The 23,548-nt window shown below is 32.9% G+C and overlaps 2 protein-coding genes across 2 annotated transcripts in view; both read right to left on the bottom strand.

The window, feature by feature from the left end:
* Positions 1-2,526, bottom strand: part of LOC145321484 (BMP-binding endothelial regulator protein-like) — a 37,653-nt gene extending 35,127 nt beyond the window's left edge. Inside the window, exon 1 of the mRNA XM_080162905.1 lies at positions 2,522-2,526. Within this exon, the coding sequence (XP_080019031.1) occupies positions 2,522-2,526 (5 nt within the window). The remainder of the gene's footprint in view (positions 1-2,521) is intronic.
* The window catches only part of LOC145323441 (uncharacterized), a 383,852-nt gene that overhangs the window by 158,894 nt on the left and 201,410 nt on the right, over positions 1-23,548 (bottom strand). The window lies entirely within an intron of this gene.

Genomic DNA, 23,548 nt, shown 5'->3' with positions numbered 1-23,548 from the left:
AGGTACTAAAACGCAACAAAATAAAAGAAGAAAATGGTCAGTAAGAACAAAAATAGTAAGATCTTTAATTTGACACCTTACTTTTAAAATTCTGTTGAGTAATTATTGAAAAAATCTATTTTTTTAACCTCGGTATAATAAAAACTTTAGACCTAAATATTTTCTCAAACAGACATAAAAAACATGGGTTCATATATACCATTAGAATCAGAAAAATATTACGAATCCATTGTAAGCAAAATTGAAAAAAATTAAAAAATTAAAAAATTACAGAAATGGCCAATTATTTTTTTTGTTCAGACAACACTATTGTTTTCCCTTTTTTACCCCCTCTTTACCCCCTCTTTACCCCCTTCCCATTTTTATACTCAATTGAAGAATTAAGACGTTGCCTGTACAACATAATATGATATTTTCATATAATTCCTTTTATTGTAGTTTATATACTATATTGTAAACTTTTTTTTTCAATTTTGCTTACAATGGATTCGTAATATTTTTCTGATTCTAATGGTATATATGAACCCATATTTTTTTATTTGTGAAATAATAAAATTAAGTTCAAAGTTTTTATTCTCGTGGGTTTAAAAAAATCGATTTTTTCAATAATTACCTGACAGAATTGAAAAAGTAAGGTGTCAAATTAAAGATCTTACTATTTTTGTTCATAATGACCATTTTCTTTCTTTTTTTTGTTGCATTTTAGTACCTTAAAATCGACTTAATTTTTTTTTTTTAAACTTAAATTACTTAAAAAATAAGAGGTCTACAAAAAAACCGATTGCATATCTGAATTCTATGAAAAATTTTACATCTACTACTTACTAAAAGAACCGGCTAGCTATAAAAAAAATAGTTGATACACCTTCTTTCAATAAAACTTCTTTAAACTTCTTAAAATCAGTATTTGTTCTCTATTTATTTTAATAAATACGAGACTAAAGACAATTACATCCATTATTAGCGCAGCAACAAAAGTTATTTAAGTTTTAAAAACTAAAATTATTCTTATAAAGGGATAACATTAGATCATTGGTTATAACTTACTATGCAGTAGTGTCGGACTAATATTCGCTGAACACTTTTTAACGCCACTACTTTAGAAAAAAGTCAAATTGAGAAATTATAATAATTTTTTTTAAGTTTCAGTTTTTACCAAAAAATATTGGAATATCTAAAAGTGTTCCCGCTATCATGGGCTACCATATCCAATAAAACCTTATTGAAAAGTTTGACCCAAAATTTTGCAACCCCATTTATTTTGAAATTTTAAAATAAGAGGGACGCATTTATTTGAGTCATTATTTACATGTTTTCCCCTAGGAGTCAAGAAAAAATAGTCAAAAACATTTCATGTCCCTCTAGGTATTCACCCAAAATCCAAGACAAATAAAAATTGAATAATTGAGCCATTGTCCTATCCCTCTAACCCTGAGTAAAACCAGTAAAGGCGCCTTCAGGCCTATAGTTCAGGCCCTATAGAAGATGCTTAGGCCTACTATTTGTATTTACATTTTGCCAGGGAGGTAAAGGACAACACCAGAGTATTTAATCTAAAACAATTTCTTCTTCAATTATAACAGTCTAAAATATAAAATAGTAACGCTTTTTGTCTGAAGCTAAAGATCTCGGAAATTTTAGAGAAGATCAATATGTTGTGCATTGTCTCATCCCTTCATCCCGTGTAGACTTTATAAGCTAATATATTTATATATCTTAATCAGGGGTAGGACAATTGTAAGAAAAATAGGTGAAAACAAAATACATTATAAGTCTGTATAATACTGTTTCATTAGAGAAAACTTCCTTCTTTGATTTGTAAAAAAAAATCAATAACCTATCTTTTAATTCTATTTAATTTTTTCTTTACAATTTTTAATTTTTTAAAAATATTTTTTTCTATCCCTTATCACTGATTGGATGAGTTAAAAGACTGATGATTATAGTAAGCCAAGCCTTTTTATATCTCATAACCAGAATCATAGACATATTTTACCAAAAGTAAAATAAAACCAGACATTTTGAAAATTGGAATATGATGCAAGGTGATAATTTTTAGTTTGTTTGAAGCAAATGATCTTGGAAAACTGCTTTCCAATTGATTTTTGTTTGTGTGGAAGATTAATATTTGTTTTTGTTTGGTTTTAGGCTATTTTTAACCTCTCAGAATCTCTTTGAATTATGACTAAATCTGCTCATTTATTCAATAAATTGTTTTGTCTGTTTTCATAAAATTTTGAAATGTTAATCTGCTGGATTAGAACCGGTTCTCAGCTCAGCCATGCTGAAAAATCAGGTATAGCATCACATTGCAGAAATTTTCCACGAATACTAAAAAAATCTTAATATTAATACTAGTTGCGTTAGCCTGGCCTTTTAGGTCTAACAAAACTAGTTTTAATCTTATAATTTTTTGTTTAAATGTCCGCGAAGCTGTCTATAATACGATGCGATATGATCCACGAGATGGTTTTATTCTATTTTCTTTCAGAGTTAAAGTGTAAATCTTACCTTTCTTTACTTCATTTTCGAATAAGTGTCTCAAATTTGATTATTCAAATTTAGGGCCAAATACAATCAAAGTTGCTAGAAGCTTTTTAAAGTTAATAGCGGCTTTCCCCCTGTCCTCTAGGAACGGGCTCACTTTATTATATTAAAAGCAGCTGCGCCCCTAGCATCTAGGTGCTCTGTAATTGAAAGGTTAGGGAAAGACTTAAAACCATAATAACATCTAATAATAAAATAGCCTTAAACCTTTCCGGGACATGTGTGAAGCTCCCCTTTAAATGGAGAACTCAATCGGTTAAATATTTATAAAAAAGCTTTAGGCCAAAAATAACTTACTACTTTACATTATAGAAGGTCATATATTTAAGAAGGGGATGTTTTATGAGGGTGCCTTGTATTCAACAGGGTAGAAAATAGCCCAAAACCGTCCAAGGATCTAATTTAAGCTTCCCTAAAATCTAGGATTCAATCGATTTACTGGTTAGGTAATCTTAATGAACCAACAAAAAATCTTACTTCTTTAAATAGTACCTAATTTGATAATAATCAATCTTAAACCATATTAAGATTTTTTGGAAAAAAAAACTGCGCATCGAAAAATAATTTTGAAATTAAATCAAAAGGCTTATGCTGTCTTTTTGCGTTTGTAAGAATCAACAAATTTGAATCATGTTAGTCATGATTTGATATTCAAAATTTATATAATACTTGAATTATCAAAACATTATGCTGGATTAGAACCGGTTCTCCGACATACTTAAAGTCCATGTATAGCATTGTACTGTAGAGATTTTCCATGAATATTAAAATACAAAACATAACATTAATACCAGTTTTGTTAGCCCGCGCTTTTGGACCCTCGGGGATAAAAAAAACAATCTTAATCTGAAAAGTTTTCATTTGCTATCAGCGGAAACCTGTCTACAATACGATGCGATAAATAACTATTAAGTTTTCAAAATAATTTAGCTAAAATCTATGAAAATGAAAATCAGCTGTTTTATAATTGCACACAGTTATATTGTGCAACAATAATGAAGTTTCTGCAACATAGGGCTACAGGTATAGCACAATAAAAGATAACTAAATATTTCCCAAAAAATAGAGATTACATGATCTTTTTTTAAAACCATTAATAGTTATTTCTTTCATCGTATTATAAACCGCTTTCTGCGGATATAGAATGTACAATTATAAGATTAAAACTAGTTTTTTAGCCCCGAGTTGCCGAAGGCACGGGCTAAAAAAATGGTTTTAATCTTATGATTGTACATTTCTATATTCGTATAAAGCTGGATATAATACGATGATAGCATAATTTTTCGTATGGATGAGAACCGGTTCCTATCCACCGGATTCGAATAAATACGAGAAAAATTAATCTCATTATTTGGATTGTCAATTTTAAAATTTGGGGTAAAGGTTTTAGAAGCTATGTGATTTTACATACTTTTGAACTAGAGGAAGTTAATTGTAGGATGTTTAATTTATCTTCCATATACACATCCCTGTATCCCTAGCGTAAGCAGATTCACTTAAGAAAGGAGGAAACAATATTCTCAATTAATTTTTAGGAATTGGACCCATCTCAAAATATACTTCCAAAATTACAAAATTATGAACTCATTAATTCTACAAGGATAGTTTAAACAATGTAAGAAAGATATACCTATTTGTATGATAGGTTCCCTTATGTACAAATAGAAATGATTCTTGCTCATAAGATTTAAGTTGAAATCTTAAATAACCACCAAACCTTTAATAAGTCTTTCCATTCACAAAAATAGCGAAAGGAAAAATTTGCAAAAAAGGGGTCTGTCTGTCAGTCTGTTTTTATGTGTTGGGATATTTGTATGCAGCTGAGAGTCAGTGTAATGTATAGAGAATGCAGAATTATCCCTTTAGTAGTTTTCTGAACCCTACAAACGGCCCTCTAATTATTTTTTTTTAAAATGATCTCATTAACTTATTTTTTTTACTAAAATGTAACAATCTTTCGATTTACAAACTAAATTAAAGGTGGGTGGGACCGTGGTCGACTAAGATCGACGAATAGGGAAATTGCTTAAATGCAAGAGAAATAATACGCGAAATATTTTGCGCATTATTATCTGCAAACACACAAAAAAATCACAAAAACATTGTTTTTTGTTTGTCTATTACATCTCTTGTAAAAATTAATAATGAGCTTTTTTTCTTTCAAAATATTTTTTTTAATAACGCATCTCTACAGTATAGTTTTTTTGTCTATCCGATTAAGTATTTTTAGTAAAAATAGTATTACAAACAAAATTTTTAAGTTTCAGGGAGGGAGGGAACAATTTGATATTTATTACACTTTTCCCCAAAATATCATTTTAAAGTTTTCTTGGGAACATCTATTGAATTTTGATTGGTAAGTTCATTTAGTTGAGTATTCAATTGCAATCTACTGATGTGATAATTTTGTGTATCATAATTGGGGATGTACATGTATTTATCGGCCATTGTCTTATCCCTTTAGATCCCTGATACTTATATTTATTTCTAGATTGGACATCGAAAAGATCTTTAATTAATTGCAAAACAAAATCAAATGAATCAGAAAAAATTTGGCCAAAATTTGACTTTTTTTCTCTCCCAAGTGTTTCTAGGGAGCAAATTTGTCACTTATTTGGAGAACAGTTATTTGACATTTTAGTGTTTGAAAACACTTTTTTTCATTAAATGCAATTGATTTCAAGATAATTCTACTTGCGTGGCTGCTCTATGACTAGAGTTTTTCGTGTATTTTTTATGTTAATGTTTTTTTTATTGGACGATTTTTACTATTCAAGAAAGTGCTTGCTTGAATTTGAGTTTTCAACCAAACTGTTTTAGGGATCTAAAGGGATATGACAATGGCCGATAAATTGATGTACATCCCCAATTATGATAGATAAAATTACTCCTTTTGTAGATTATAGTTATTGGCTGAAACGTTAAGGCACTCATCTTAATTAACTAACCAATCAAAATACAATATGAGTCCCCAAAGTTGTTAATCCAACTAATAAGAAAACGTTATTATAAAACTTTGGGGACTAGTGTAATGTCCCTCCCCCCCTGAATGTTATCTTAGAAAAAAAAGATATTTAATTTGAAATGTATTTAGCTTTTTATTGCTGCGCTTCTTATGAACAACGTGTACTTGTTTAAAGCGAGTAAACGCGTCTAATAATTTTAATTCTAAATATAAATTGATGAAAATAAATCAAAGTTTTGATATTGTCAACAATTTAAGTCTGTAAAGCTGAACTGATAAATAGCTGTAAATTTGAAAGACCTTAATTAAAACGAATGCATAATTCTTATTCGAAGAAACGGGGAGAATCATTTGCAAAAATAGCGCAACAAGTTTTGTCGCAACACTTTTATTAAGTGGTAGAATGGATGTAGAATTTACGTGGATATTTTGACAGGGAAAATCTTTTTTTTTCTATAGAACTCTTTTATTGGTAAGTTCGTTCATCTAGTAGGAGGGTAGGGGATGGGATTTAGGAGTTGGAAGGGAAAATCGTTATATTTAGCCCTCTACAAGTTTCACTTTATTAAAAAACATGAAAATCTGGTGTAAGATCCAGTTAATAATATATCCATTAGAGGTAGAGTTTTTCTTTTAAAATTGTCCATATAAAGAAAGTTCTGTCAACCACTTTGGAGTAGACAGACAGATAAACAATATTAATAGAAAAGCTTTACTTTCAAAAAAAGACAGTTGAAGAAAAAAAGGATTTTTATCTTTACTACCTTTTTTTACTAATTGGATGTTTGGTAATTTAAATAATCTTAACAAAGATTCCTAAAAGTTGATTATCAGCTTTTATTACTTAAGCATTTTTCTGATTTTTTTTTTTGAATATGCATAACTCTAAATAATTTACTTAGACATTAGATTTGGTTTAGAAATTTTTTTTACAGTTTTTGTTGGATCTTTTAAAACAATTTTGGGTAGTTTTTATATTTAAATGAAATAAGATAAAATATTTGATAGGTCTAGGTGCTGATTTTTTTAGATAGTTGACATTCCTAACACTATTTCCATGAATTGTAGCGCTGCTACGCTCCGACCAGCAGAACAACAATAATCCAATCACTAGGTTGTGCGTCACTTTATTCATTATCACCATTTTTTTATATTTCAGTTTAGTACTTTTTTTTGGCTATCTTTGGGGCTATGAAAAAATGTCACTTTTTGTGTAGTTTTTAAACATTATGTAGTTAGCACTTTGACTACTCACATTCAACTAAAGAGGTTTGACTTCACAGAGCATAGAAAGAGAGAGAGAGAGAGACACAGGGGGCAGAGGGAGGACGAAGAATCTAAAAGAAGGCGCTGTGGCGATTGAATGAAAAAGGGAAGGCTACACTGGGGAACCGGGGAATGGGGAAAAGAATTTGATAGATTTAGCAAAGAAAAAGGGAGGATCTAGGAATATAAGAGAGAGAGAGAGAGAAAGAATTTAAAAAAATCGTATAATTTTAGCCCTTTTTACGGTATGTATCGATATCCTCTAGGGTACATATACAAATGGTTTGGGGTGTGCTTAGAAATTTTTGTCAACACTATTTTTTATCACTTTCTTTTGGGAACTAGTTTATTTTATTTGCATAATAGTTTCTTAATTTTTTAACATTTTATCTAAGAGTTGTAATTGTAATACTAATTTTTAGTTAAAAGCAACATTGACTTTTAGTTTTCATCTAAAACAATTCTCTTAACTTTATCGTTTCCGTTGGTCAAAAATATTAGTGCTGTGTCTTTTAAGATTTTCATAGGATTTCGAGGAAAAAATATTTTACTCCATTAGAATATTCTATACTATTTTTTTTTCTTTGATGGTTTAACGTTTCTCATTGAAGACAAATAGCCGGTAAATTTCCTCAAAGTTCCCAACGAGCCTGAAGCCCCCACCATATTTTTAAAATACATTGAAAATAAATTGGTAGTTTTTTTTATCTCCTTTGGGGAGCCCCAACCCTGCTTGGCCATAACTTCGTTGTGCTAACCCTGCGGAACTACCCAGTACCAATTATAACCAAACCTAGCCAGAATAAAGTAATATATGAACAATAGCGGCTTCGCCCCTAGCCTCTAGGGGCTTTGCCCCAAGAGGTAATTAAAAAGAATTGGAGCTGCCCCAGTATAAATTTCAAAATTTTCGGAAGAAAAAAATTGGAACTGCCTTGGACTGGAACAGTATCAAATTTAAAAAAAAAAATGGGTGGGGGATTTTTTGTTTTTTGGGGGGTTGGGGGTGTCCAACCCCCAAGAAAATAGCTTAAAACCACCATAGGACCAATATGTATATACCCTGAAGAGTAGAATCCGATCGGTTCAGTGGTTACCGAGATCTTAAGCTTCAGACGGACGGACAGACAGACGGACAGACATCATTCTACTTTGTATTATAGATATAGAAAACTATACTCCACTCCTTTCCTAACCCTAATCCTAAAACCAACACTATCCAAAAAGTCTCTAAAATTGTAAATCAAAAACAAAATCCTCAATTTGAATTATCCGCTCTTGAATGACGTAAGGACGAACACAACCAAAATTATAGAAAATCTTCTCTTCAATTAGAGTTATGACGGTATATTACAATTAATCCTGTGTCTGACCTCATCTGACTGACACACGCCACTGGTGTGGTGCGCGCGTCTGAGTTGACCTACGCGCCTTTGGTCCAGGGATCTAAAGGGATAAGACAACGGCTGATAAATTGATGTACATTGTACATCCCCAATGATAATAAACAAAATCACACCCTTTGTAGATTAAAATTAGAGGTTGAAACTTTTGGACACTCAACTAAATGACCCAACCTTTCAAAATTCAATAAAGGTCCCTATAATTGATAATCCAACCAATATTAACACGTTATTATAAAACTTTGGGGACTAGTGTAATAAACAGCCCAATGTCCCCTCCCTCCCTTGTTGTGCTGGTGTGTCTGAGTTGACCTGCACGCCTCTGGTCACTAGATGTTGTCAGGATGTATGTCTCCGAGCAAAGCAAACGTACCGCCCACTTCAACATATACGTTCGTTCAATTTCTTGAAGAAATAATGATAAATAAGTAAGTAAAAATTAAAACCTTCATATGCAGAAAAAAACAGTTCATTATAAGATAATTTTTATTTTGTTTAGCTCGTGGAAAAGTCTGAAGCAATTCTTTCAAATGAAATCTATAACTCATAGAAAATTATTTATATCTATGTATATTGCTTTATTGACTACTTGCTGAGCCCCTAGCCTGTAGGGGAGGTCAATAGAGGTTAGGAAAATAGCCTAAAACCACCAAAATATATTTAAAAAGCTTCACAGAAAATGAAAATCTATTTGAACCAGACAAAAAAAAACCATATTACTCTAAATAGTAAAATATTTTTTTTCAGGTAGCTTATTTATTCCTTTTATCCCAAGAGAGCTTATCGGTCAAATAGACAGGTAGCTTATTCAAGACTTACATATAATTATACAATAAGAATTTATCAAATAATCATATGTAAAGATTATTCCTTTTCCTGTTAATAATTAATTGCCAAATTCCATTTCTATTTTGAATCATTTTTTTCTGAAATAAAGATTTAACTATTTTTTTCCATTTTAAGAAAACTATTTTTTGAAGCAAATGTACAATTACACATAGCCCTTGTGTTTAGCTTTAAACATGCGGGGCCCTATCTCCTAACTGGGCTCTTCTAAGCCTTACTAAACTTAACCTAAACTATAATAAGAATTAAAACTACAGTTCTCCAAAAAAAAAATTGTGTTCCCTATGCGATATGAGGAAAACTGTCAAAATTTTTACCAATAAAGAATCTTAAAGATTACAGTCTAACTTATTAATGTTAATCTAAGTGTAGGTTTACCTAATTTCAATATAAGCAAGCCTTTTAATCACATGAAATCCTTATTTTTATCAATGCATTAGCTTAACAATTTTCAAACCTACTAAAGTTAACTTTATCATTTAAGACAAAAACTAAGCCTTCTTGAAAGCATTCATCTTACAGCTTAACAGTTGTCGAGATCTTATGTTACATACACATTCACACACACACACATCCTATTTCTATAAAGATATATGAATAAAAATTCCTAACAGTGAGAGAGAGTGCCAAAAATAAAATAAGCATTCCACACTAAACCGTCATTTTATTATGATTTAAAAATCACGCACACATCCTATAAACACACACACTCACACGCCCACACACACACGTACACACACAAACACACACGCACATTTACACTCACACGAACACACACACATACACACACACATCACATACCAATGGTGGACTTTACTAATATCTTGATTGTTGAATTGTTGGTGCCACCAGGACTAGACACAGGGACATCATATAGTCAGGGAGTCAGGGATATGTCTAGGAATTATTAGGACCACTAGGACTAGACACAGAGACATCATATAGTCAGGGAGTCAGGTATATATCTAGAAATTATTAGTACCACTAGGACTAGACACTGGGACATCATATAGTCAGAGAGTCAGGGATATGTCTAGGAATTATTATTATCACTAGGACTAGACACAGAGACATCAGCTATGTCATATAATAAGGGAGTCAGGGATATGTCTAGTAATTATTATTATCACTAGGACTAGACACAGGGACATCATATAGTCAGGGAGTCAGGTATATATCTAGGAATTATTAGTACCACTAGGACTAGACACTGGGACATCATATAGTCAGAGAGTCAGGGATATGTCTAGGAATTATTATTATCACTAAGACTAGACACAGAGACATCAGCTATGTCATATGATAAGGGAGTCAGGGATATGTCTAGGAATTATTAGTACCACTATGACTAGACACAGGGACATCATATAGTCAGGGAGTCAGGGATATGTCTAGGAATTATTAGTACCACTATGACTAGACACAGGGACATCATATAGTCAGGGAGTCAGGGATATGTTTAGGAATTATTAGTACCACTAGGACTAGACACAGGTATGTCATATAATAAGGGAGTAAAGGATATTTCTAGGAATTATTAGTACAACTAGGACTAGACACAGGGACATCATATAGTCAGGGAGTCAGGGATATGTCTGGGAATTATTAGTATCACTAGGACTAGACATAGGGACATCATATAGTCAGGGAGTCAGGGATATGTCTAGGAAATATTAGTATCACTAGGACTTGACACAGGGACATCATATAGTCAGGGAGTCAATAATATGTCTAGGAATTATTAGTTTCACTAGGACTAGACACAGGGACATCATATAGTCAGGGAGTCAAGGATATGTCTAGGAATTATTTGTATCACTAGGACTAGACATAGGAACATCATATAGTTAGGGAGTCAGGGATATGTCTAGGAATTATTAGCATCACTAGGACTAGACACAGGGACATCATATAGTCAGGGAGTCAGGGATATGTCTAGAAATTATTTGTATCACTAGGACTAGACATAGGAACATCATATAGTTAGGGAGTCAGGGATATTTCTAGAAATTATTAGTATCACTAGGACTAGACACAGGGACATCATATAGTCATGGAGTCAGGGATATGTCTAGGAATTATTAGTATCACTAGGACTAGACACAGGGACATCATATAGACAGGGAGTCAGAGATATGTCTAGGAATTATTAGCATCACTAGGACTAGACACAGGGACATTATATAGTCAGGGAGTCAGGGATATGTCTAGGAATTATTTCTACCACTAGGACTAGACACAGGGACATTATATAGTAAGGGAGTCAGGGATATGTCTAGGAATTATTAGTATCACTAGGACTAGACACAGGGACATTATATAGTCAGGGAGTCAGGGATATGTCTAGGAATTATTAGTATCACTAGGACTAGACACAGGGACATCATATTGTCAGGGAGTCAGGGATATGTCTAGGAATTATTAGTATCACTAGGACTAGACACAGGGATATCATATAGTCAGGAAGTCAGGGATATGTCTAGGAATTATTAGTATCACTAGGACTAGACACAGGGACATCATATAGTCATGGAGTCAGGGATATGTCTAGGAATTATTAGTATCACTAGGACTAGACACAGGGACATCATATAGACAGGGAGTCAGAGATATGTCTAGGAATTATTAGCATCACTAGGACTAGACACAGGGACATTATATAGTCAGGGAGTCAGGGATATGTCTAGGAATTATTTCTACCACTAGGACTAGACACAGGGACATTATATAGTAAGGGAGTCAGGGATATGTCTAGGAATTATTAGTATCACTAGGACTAGACACAGGGACATTATATAGTCAGGGAGTCAGGGATATGTCTAGGAATTATTAGTATCACTAGGACTAGACACAGGGACATCATATTGTCAGGGAGTCAGGGATATGTCTAGGAATTATTAGTATCACTAGGACTAGACACAGGGATATCATATAGTCAGGGAGTCAGGGATATGTCTAGGAATTATTAGTATCACTAGGACTAGACACAGGGACATCATATAGTCAGGAAGTCAGGGATATGTCTAGGAATTATTAGTATCACTAGGACTAGACACAGGGACATCATATAGTCAGGAAGTCAGGGATATGTCTAGGAATTATTAGTATCACTAGGACTAGACACAGGGACATTATATAGTCAAGGAGTCAGGGATATGTAAAGTTTTTCTCTTATGGATCTCAATAAAGTATTTTTAAGAAACTTTTTAGAGCATTATTGTGCATTTTATATAACCAATAGATAGAAAGTTTGTACAATGATATCTCTTTGACTGCTTTTTTAGTAGTCATAGTTATATATACCGAAAAATACCTTTTTTCTCAAAAATAAAATTTAATTAGTCAAAAAGAAATTAAATATATTAATATTTGGTGATTTTCTGACGATATCTGCCTAAAAATTTGAAAATCTTATTAAAAGCCAAGATAGACATAAACAAGTAAAAAATATCCGTTCATATTGATAAACGTTAACCTAACCAAACATGTATAGAACAAAATCCAGGGGTCTAAAGGGATAAGACAATCCAAATGAATTGATGTATATACTCTATAATAATACACAAAATTACCCTTTCTCTAGATTACAATTAGTGGTTGAAACGTTTGGACACTTAACTATGTATATGAACCAGTAAATTAAAATACAATAAATTCTCCAAGGTTGTTAAGCCAACGAATAGGAAAAGGTTATATAAAATTTTGGGGACTAGTGTAATAAACAGCCCTTCCCTCCCTGCTAAAATCCAGGATTGTTTTATGTGTTTATTTCTAAAAATATTCGTCTATATTGATGAACTGGGGCCTATATAAACCAATGTGACTCATCTTACCCAGGGAGGGAGGGGACAATGGACTGTTTACTTCAGTCCAATAATAATATTTTCTTATTTGTTGGCTCCAGACCCTTGGGAACTTTCATTGAATTTTGATTGGTAGTTTTATTTAGATGAGTGTCCATACCTTTCAACCACCAAATATAATTTACTGATTTACTTTTGTGTATCATCATTGGGGATGTACATCAATTTATCGGCCATTGTCTTATCCCTTTAGATTCCTGCTCATCTTACCATATATAGACCAAATATTTTATAAATATTTCAATTCTAGGGGCTAAATCTTTTTTAATACATTGACACTTTCTTTTCTAAAGAACCAGCGGCTGCCCCTATAGTCTTTAATTGTACAGCAAAATTACAAACTTTATTTTAGGAAAAATGGAGGCTTGTAAACTGTTTTGAAAAATGGACTAAAACCTTATAACAGACATTTATCGAATTACTTTAAAGTAGTATATAACAAACATATTATTTTAGATAAAGAAGAACAGTCTACTTTAATAAAGAACCTAGTAAAAGTGTCTGACTCTGATTATGATGGAAACAAAATTAGCCAATGAGAGGCCAGTATACACTGTAATTGAAAAATGGTAAAATTTATAGTGGCCTCTTATTGGCTAATTTTTTTTACGTCATAATCAGAGCCAGACACTTTTACTAGGTTCTTAAGAAAGTGATATTTGAAATAAAAATAGAATGCGTGGTATTGTGAGAAAATCTCGTAAACCCTGATAAAATGTTTCTCAAAGCTGGCTATTGGAACGATACTTATTTTCCAATATCTGAGGACTATTTTAGCAACCTAAAAATTCCTCTCACACAATATCCATGTGTGTGCGAATGGGGCGTTTGTCCAAATTTAGGTATGGAGACCGCTCTTCTATGAGTACTACTAAAAATCTACTTTTACTGCAATACACATAGACATTCTCATCGTCGGTTCGTTTGTTTAGAATGCTTAACCCTTTATTCCCACAAGTATAATACGAATTTGGTTGAGCTGGTGGAGGCTCAACAAAAGACCCACGCGAAGTATTATGTTGCTTTAATCTAAGAATAAATGGTTGGTTTTGGTATTCGATCAGAATTATATAAGTATATTAAGTATTAAGGAAGGAAAATGTTTTTATAAAGTGTATTTATATTACAAGTGCATAAGTTAAGTATGAAAATATTTACAGGATAAGTGTTAAAATTATAAGTAGAGTAGGACAGAAATGTGCCCTAAGTCCCAAGCAGTGAATTGTGCTAAGTGTTAGAACTCTAACATAAGGCCTAAGCTCAATTCATGCTAAGTACTAAGGGGCCTAAATTTAAACTACAATGCATGCCAAACAACTAAGTCATTACCTTTTAAAGCCAGAAAGAGAAGTTGATGGTTGGAGAGTCAATAAATAACTAACTAAATTTAAGAGGTACATGCTATAACATTAGCTTTGGACCAGGATCTTAGTGTTTGTCTGTACAATTAAATGTTTGTGTGTTAATATGTGACGTAAATCAGGCATGGTTGTAGGCATACATATTTGTACTGATTATTTACATGATTACTTTAACAATAAACATAATGTCTTTAATAAACATATACTATTAGCAAATCACATACAAATTACCATGAATAGGCTAGCGTTACCCATATATGGTGTCATATAGGTAGAGATAGGCCTATGAATGCATAAAAGGATACAAATATTGCCTTGGGCCTAGCTAAAGTAATTGTGTCTTGCGCCTGATTGCTACTGGATAATTGCGGGGCACACGTCAATCAAATATTCATAATCTGCTCTATAAAGTGTTGACTTTATATCAAGCATAGATAGATAGCTTTGGATGCGAAGCATTTCTGTAAAAGTCTTATATGTACGTTCAAAGAATTTGAAAATTGAGGATCGCATCTCCAATGGGGGTAAGTTGTTAAAAAAGAAAAAAGAGAAAAAGAAAAAGTTTAGTAGTCCCAGTATAGGCATATATAATAAACTATAAGTATGTATTCCAAGCTAAGTTAAATACGCTTTCCATTAAGAAAGTAAGCTTTGCGTATTTTCATGGCTGGGTATACAAGATGATAAACCTCCCAAATAGAATACATTCTTTTCTTGAGGGGTTTAGTTTTATCTAACATTGTCACATCAATAAATGTTTTTGCTTTGGTTATTCTGGATAATTCAGCTTCTTCTGATGATGAACTGGGTGGTGAAGTGATCTCTTTCGAAGCGTAGACTGAGGTTGGGGGTGAGGTAGATATGTAGCTAAGGGCGTCCACTTGTGCTACCTCGTTGCCATTCTCGTCCAAGGTGATTGAGTGATTTTCCAGGTCATAGTAGAGTTGGTTGAGGTCATCGGTAGAGAGGGATAGTGTGCTGCTGGAACTAGTGTCACTATCGGTCTCCATTCTACTGTCTTCTCTGGTATTCTGGGCTGTATTTAACAAGAAATTCCGAATGGTGGTGGACAGGTTCTCTGAGAATCCATCGTACTCCGGTGTGGTGATAATGTTGTTGTTCTCGTCTATAGTATCAAGGTGTTGACAGGAACACAACCGTAATCCGTCCAAGGTAGGGTGGTGGTAGGGCTCCAATACTCCATGATCATCTAGGTTATCTCCAGGCTGGTCCATGGTAGATCCTAAAAAGAGTTAGTGCGCGTGCTCCAACCGGTTCCTTGGGGTATCCTGGCTATGGTAATCTAAACAAAAGAACTTTTAATAATCTTTTATTAATCATTTTATCCCTGGGATATTCTAGAAATTCTTTTCGTTACAGATAGACCTATAATGGATTGATTAGTTATCTCTATTTCTGTTAAATATAACTGTTTCCTGAATTTAAACAATATTTTATATAAAAATTATAAGTACAATTAATATTTACATATCGTATTAATTTCTTTGGTTACATTACTCGTATATATGTATAAGTATAAGGTTTTACTGACAATAGTTGGTATCCCTTGTTTGTATATTTTGTATATGTACATATGGTTTATACCATTGTTGGTATTAGCTGTATTTCATTTTATTTTTAACATGAATAAATTTTAATCAATTTGAAACTAATATCTTACGTTACATCGCTGTCAAGTATACCTTTTAGACTTAATGTCTATGAAATATCTCGTTCGACGTCCGTAATTAAAATTTGCGTAACAATAAGTTGTCAACCCTTTGTTTATGTTTGGGCAATCAAAAGTGATAGGGGTTGGATTTGAGCGAGGTTATAAATAGCTGGCGGCCCAATAATTATGCTCATTTTAACAACAATTGTCTTTGCGAGCGGAGCTTGCGTTCAAGTGTTTAATTTTACCGCTAGTTTCAAGAGAATTTATATAAAAGTGATAAAATATAGTAATTTGTTTGTTTTATATAAATGTTTTTTTTTTTTTATGTTATAGATTGTTGATACGCCCATTATTGCATTCGTTAGCCACTTATTTAAGACTCAGGAAGTATATTTTCTTCGTCGATAAGGCCTTTATCACTATATTTTTGATCAAAAGTGGGTTAGAAACAGTATGGGTATATCTTCAATCTACGACGATTTTGTTTTATATAATATTTGTAGTTTTGATAGGACATATCTGAGTCATCAGGTAAATTGACGTACCTTGTTTTGTTTACGTTTTCCGTCTGCAAAAGTTAAATTTGCCCATCGTAAGCAAAACTTATATTGACGCAGATATGTTCCATCATTTTATTCGTTTTAACTTTTGATTACAGCGTCCCTTTTTGTAATCAAAATTTATTGAATATTGACTTAAATCTTCTAAAACAATTTTGCTATAGATTTTAAAATAAGATTTTCGTTTTACTTAATTCAGTTATAATGACGTTTAATTAATAGGTTATTTACGTTACAAGTAACTCAACCATATTTATTTTAAAATGGTCGCTTACAAAAATTATATTTAGCTAGCTTCATCGTAGGTACTTTTAAATAAATAGTTCATAAGAGTATGTTTTAGGTAGCTCAATTATAGGTACTTTTAAAACATTATTTAAAAAAAATATTCAGATTTAGCTAGCACATAAGTTTTAGTTGCTTGATACATCATAATGAAAATGTTTTGATAGCTTAACGATAGCTATTTTTAAGCGTTAAATTATGTAAGATTAATTACACATTCTTTAACTTAAGTAAGTTTATTTTTAAATGATAAGTCAAAGTTTTAAAGTTTAGGTAGCTCAACCATAGTTGCTTTAAACACTAGATAAAAAAAATTCGTGTGTACAGTCCTTTTCACAAAATTAAATTTTACTATATTGCCTTTCAGAATCACTAGTCCTTTATTTTAAATTTACATCCGCTCATTATGTATATTCCGGACAGCCTGGACGCGCATCAGAATATTAAGGAGAGATTCAAGGAGTCGATGAGAGCGGCTGCGGCCACTCTCGCCAATTCCTCGCTTCTCGAAACCTCCTTAGACGACTCGAGTTCAGTGTACAGCGACGCGTCTGGGGTACCAAGCCTTGCTGACGTTGATGACTATGGGAGTACTTTCGATGCTGCAGAGTCCGAAAGGGATCAAGGGGAGATGTTTGGCAACGAGCATCTCTCACTGATGCTTAGTAGAACGATACAGATCATCTGGTCTCTCCTCAATTCGGTGATGCGGAATTCCTGCGGTGACATTGGTGACAATGTTGTCGGAGGTGATTCTGGGTCTGCCGAGTCGAGGAGAGACCAGAAGACGAGTCTGGACGCACTCAACATGGATGGCTTGTTCAACATGTTGTTGGGTTTAGGCTTATTTTCTTGTGCTCTCTTAGTTGTCTTCTTCGGCGCTGTGGGGCTTGAGACTTTAACTCGTTTAGATAACACCTCAGACAGGTCGCTGGCTCGCTGGATTAGAGATGTATGTACGCGCCTCCGTGATATAGGCGTCCGGACCATTGAGCTTCTTCACTGCAGTAACAGGACTAGATCTGGAGTTGCGTCGCCAACCGTGGAGCCGTCGGATACAGGCATCTACGAAGCCACGTCTTCTGTGATGGATGATATTCTGTCAGATACACAGGTGAGCTTTTCTTCTTTTGTGCTTTTTTTTTCTGTTTTGTATTCTTTTTTTTTGTATAGCCACCCGTTTTGTCTAGTAAAGCATCATGTTGTTGCAGGATTGTTCTGTCCTATTCTCACTTCCTCAACGTTGACTTTCGGCTCTTCCATATATATCGCTCACCGCTTGTCATCGTTTTATGTCACCAGAGAAATCCGCTCGGTTACCGCAATCAAATTGAGATACCAGTTAACTTTTACTATAATCTTAATTAGCAAACTAATATTATTTCCCTCTGGGAAGGTTGAGAGTCTGCTCATGCCACACGCTTCTCATTGGGGGTTTTGAAGTTATTTCAAGACTTTAATATTTTCCTTTTGTTTTAGGCTCCCTCTGTTAGTCCATCAACTCCAGCCGAGGTGAGGTCCAGAGTTGGGCTTTTTGCTGTACACCGCCTATCTACCACCGAGGATCGACCTACTGGGAGTAATATGCCTGCGGGATTGGACAGCCTGTCAGGAAGTCCTGGCTTCCGCCCATTGATATTCAATCAATCAGAGCGTCTTCATGTAAGTATAGATGCTTTAGTCTTTTCTATATTAATTTTCAGAAAGAGGCCGTACCTTTGTACACGTATTTAGAGGTGTTTGCAACTAAAATTCTTATATTGGTAGAATATTAACCTTAAAATGTATGGTTGCGTAAGTCCTTTTTGAAACGTTTTAAGATGTTAATTCTATTATAAAGTGGGTTGAGTCGCTACCTAATCATATAGCTTTACAGGATTTTAGGCATTCTCATTTCCTGAATTCTGTTTTAGGGTTGCGATTAAACTAATAAAATGAATTCTATTTTAGGCGACTAACTCAATCCCCCTGACGCGGTTCTACACAACCATGGGGAGGTGTAATCGGGCCAGTACTGAAAGGACAGCTGAGGGATCCAGTGACAGCTCTTCGTTGAGCTCTATTATGTGCCTTAGTCGCATTGAGTCTCCATCTGCAGCTGATTTGTCTGAGGTAAGTTTGATAAACTCTTATAATATTCTTATTTTCTTAGTTGCAAAAATTACGTAACCTAAACTAGGATTTTTAGCGCGATTAGCTATGCTTATAGACAATAATTTACTTTAACTATAGTGTAGTTCCTTCCCAATGGTCAGCATTAAAGGGCGAATATAGGTTTGATATGATATGGGCTTATTTCAAGCGTGCAATTATATAGATTATAAATAACTTAAAGACATTGACATATTTAACTGTATAAGTCCGTTTCTAGCCTAAAACCGAACTGATTCGTTGATATAATTACGCCATTTCACGTAACTTGTGTGGTTCCCTAAGAAATCCAAACATCCCTGCATCACACAAGGCTGCGTCGGAAGGTTGTATTATAAAGCTTTTGTTCAATCATAGTCATAATGAAGACGAAAGGAATGGGAAAAAAAGGATGCTGCAACTTTTACTTTTGATCAAATAAATTTTTCATAACATAATTTTGTAAAATTACATTGAAAAAGGGAGGGCTGAAAACTAATTTAAAAAAAATATTTCAAAATTAAAATATTATTTTTGTTTGCTAAAAGTTGCATCATGTTTGTGTCTTTACCCAGGCTCCAAAGGGTAAATATATTTTACATATTATATATTTTTTTTTATAAATATATTGTATTCATCATGAATAAATCTAAAATCTTAGTAGAGAAAATAAATTAAAAAACTTAATATTTATCTTTATGATGCACTATAAAGCAAATTTTTTGATGCTATTTAAAATTTGAATAAAATACTACATAATTAAATAAAATAAACATTTTAATTTTCATTTAAGATGCATGCCAATGAAATAATCAATTAAACTTAAGAAAACTAGTCAAAAAAGTCTTGTAAAGGGCTAAAATAAACAATTTTGTAGGCCATCTCATTTATTATATGTTGAAGAAAACACGAAAATTGCAAAATCTACTTAAGGATTTTTTTGAATTTTTAAATTTAACATAGATATTCTAAAACTATGTAATGGCACCTTTGATATAAGCTCATATCATATCGAACCTATATTCGCCCTTTAAGATTCTGGATAAATTATTTAATAATCTTGTAAAAAAAATTGACTCGCAAACATGTATGGATAAGCGTTGATACATTTCTCGTGAACGTTTACTAAAATGTTTGTCTATTAATGTCCCTTTTCTTATTTTAGGATGTGGAGAGTATAGTCCCACTGGTCGATGATCTTGAGGAAGTTGATCTCCCGCCCATTAGATTTAATGCGGTGAGTGACGAGATCGAGTACCCTACGCCACTGAGAGTTCTCAGTTTGGAGCGTCTGCGCCGCTCCATGCGTACTCCAACTCCTGCCATTTTGGAAGAGATAACGTCGGCGGAAAATAGCTTTGATTCGGCTACGCGTTCCACAGATGACAATAGGGCAGAGGATTCCGGCGTTGAGGGAGTCCCTCGGCGTCGGGGTCCTACGTTCCCTAAGCGTACGCCGTAAAGTGGCGCCGTTAGCTTGGTTGATATGACATACAAATTTTAAGACAATGACCAGTTTAGACAACATGTGACTAAATTTACAAATTTTTTACTTTCACGTAACTAGTCAAATAGTGATCACTATGTAGTAAAGACTTTTGTTATTAGACGTTATGACTTTTATACTGTACAGAGCTAAATGTTAATTTACACTTTTGCCATTATGTTATGTATATACATGTTAGTCTGTAAGGATATTAGTATGTAAGGAAATGATTATAAGGTTGTATTTTCTTATGCCCATAATTTAAAATTTCATTCAATATCAATTACTTTCTTTGTAAGCGAACTAATTTTTTTCTTTTCTCAATAGTATATTAACAAATGTAATTACAGCCTTATGTCACAATTTATTCATTCTTGTTAGCTTTAAGGGTTATGTATATATAGATATTTAATCAAACTCGCACCTCAGTACCTTTTCTCCAAATTTCATTTATATCCATCCCTGTGCATTAATCGTGAATTTTAATTGTGCTGTGATATAGAGAGGACTTGTAAATAGCATATATATTTTTTTGTAACCAATATCTAAGTAGACTGAAAGACTGACGTTAGACAAAGTTATTTAAGTACGCTTATTCAAATACTTTTAAGAAATCTCATGTAAAGACTGTTTGTAATTCGAGCAATTAAAGTAATATCATTGATCGGGTGATCTCATTAAGGAAGATTTATTTAATTAATAAGGCTTAGAATAAATAGCGTTTCCTTTTAAAATTATAGAACTTAACATTCCTTTTAAGTCTCAATACAATAGTCATAAAACTTAATGTTTCGGGGTAAAATGTTCTTATGTCCCTTTAAAATTAAACCTAAGTCTTATTTCCAACAAGTAGAGTTAATCTAGTTCACATTGACTTGTTGTTAGGCTATGTACCTTTATATATATATGTAAGTTCGGCATTTAGCGTTCAATTAATAGTATTAATGATCTCGAAGTTTTATTATGTGCCAGTATACAGCTTATGTCCATGATTATATTAACTAAAAATTTTTTTAACTTGTCAGAACTCTTCTTATTATCATACTTTTTCTTAAATACTGTTAAATAAAAATTTATGTTCTGTTTTCAAAATTGTTTTAATTTTATACTGTCGCCAAAGAGAAATATTTGTCAAAAAAAAAATTTTTATACCTTTTCTAAAGATTATCTACTTTTGTTAAAATAAATATAGAGATTTTAAGTAACATATATACTGTTATTTACTGATTTAATATAGTTGTGTAAAACTCCCGTTTACGTAGCTACTCTATAAGTATTACTGTCTGTTCCTTAATTTAGTTAGATACATAATTAAATTGTTAATTTTGCAAGGTGCTTAAACTAGCTTACATTCGCTTGATTTATGATGACTTTCATAAATAACAAAACTTCCTGCTATGTTCTTTTGGTATCTTAGCTAGGGTTTATGCGATTAATTTCCTATAGTTTTTTATCGCTATTATTTAAGATAAATTTCACAATAATTACATAGAGATATATGAGAATATAAGTATTTTACATCAATATATATGTACAATAGGTTTTATACTTTCCATATGCAAAACTTTATATCGTTAGGGTACGTCCGTAAGTCATTGTTAGAATTCAGATTATAGGAATCGGTTTTAATTTAGTTTACTCTTTGTGGATAGTGGGGAGGGTGCAATGCCCAGAAATGAGGAGGACTGTGTCTCTCAGGTTCTCTATTTGGCGTGCTACTGTTATTTAAGTTATCATTATTGTTCACTACTACTAAAATTCTGAGTGGGCGTTTCCTGTCCGAAGTTATAATTAAAGTTTTGACATATTTTTTATATGTAGAGTGGTTATAGTTTCTAATAACTAATCAAACTCATCACAATTCAAGGCATATATATATAGGTTGCCTAATAGTAATGCTATGTTTGTACACTTTATACAATTTGTATTAAATGTTTTAAATAGTTTTTGTGTATATATCAGGGTGCGTATTTAACATTCATATCATTCGTATATTTGTACAATCTGTGTCAATCGTTTGACTCTGTTTAGACTATACAGAATCAAAACTTTCTATATGCAATTTTATGTAAACGTTTTTGAAGGGATCGACTTTTTAGTCGACGTATATTGCATATAGTCGGTCTCCCCCGCTTAAGAGAGAAGACGTATATTTTACCACTGGCTATATAACCTTGAGTGGGAAAATTTTGCATGAATATGATGACTTAGTTATCAGATTAGAATAACATATTATCATATTGTTCACAAGCTTACAGGGTAAATGGAAATGTAAATTATGGTTGTGAACTTGTGCCATTCCTAAATCTGACATGTCTATCATTTATTCTTCTAAGTCGTCGACCTCCGGTAATAAATACAGAGTCTAGTGTCATGTCCTCATCGGCACTTGAGTCCTCTATGTCCGAATCAGAATCTAATGGTTTCTTATTTTGTGACGCTTGTTTTCGTGTTTCTAAGGGTGAGTGTGCGCGTATTCCTGGTTGCGGATCCTTTGAATTGACCGGGAATATAAGCGGAAGCGTGTCATTTTTAACTAATGTAGCTATCTCTTGATTTGTGAGTTTATTATAAGGCTTTGTAATAATTCCCCTTATTTCCTCTGGGAGGGTGTCAAAATGTTCGTCAATTGGCTTGAACTTTTTGATTTCGTTGAAAGAGTATTTAAATATTTCAGTCTTCTTGTCAGAAATTCTTTCAAGCGTGCAACTGTTAGGGCTTACATCCAAAACTCTATAGGGTGAAATATGATAGATAGGAGTAAGATTTGGGTTAACACCAGGTGTAATAGTGTTATTTCTAACCAAGACAAGATCTCCTATATCAAATTGTTTGTGTATGCGGGTTTTGTTAATATACTTTAGTCTTGCCTCCCTTCCCTTTTCAATAGCTTTTGCTGAAATGTCCAAGTTTTCTTGTATACCGTCCGAGAGGTCTTGCACATAGGCTTCTGTGCGAGCTATTTCAGGGTGATATTCGTCCGGTTTTATTGCTCCAAAGAACAATTTAGACAGGGAGCTGCGTGTCCCAAATAATAATTCCATGGGTGAAAATCCAGTTTTTGGTATTTTAGTGCAATTATATTGTCGGACTATTAACGGTAATAGATATAACCATGAGGTTGTTGAGTCTTGCGCCAAAATTTTAATGATTGGCCATTT

The sequence above is a fragment of the Acartia tonsa genome, chromosome 6 (genome assembly GCF_053477335.1).
Source record: "Acartia tonsa isolate MP-2025a chromosome 6, ASM5347733v1, whole genome shotgun sequence".
Lineage (NCBI taxonomy): Eukaryota > Metazoa > Arthropoda > Copepoda > Calanoida > Acartiidae > Acartia > Acartia tonsa.
The sequence above is the reverse complement of the archived record's forward strand: the minus strand, read 5'-3'. Positions and strand labels throughout refer to the sequence as shown.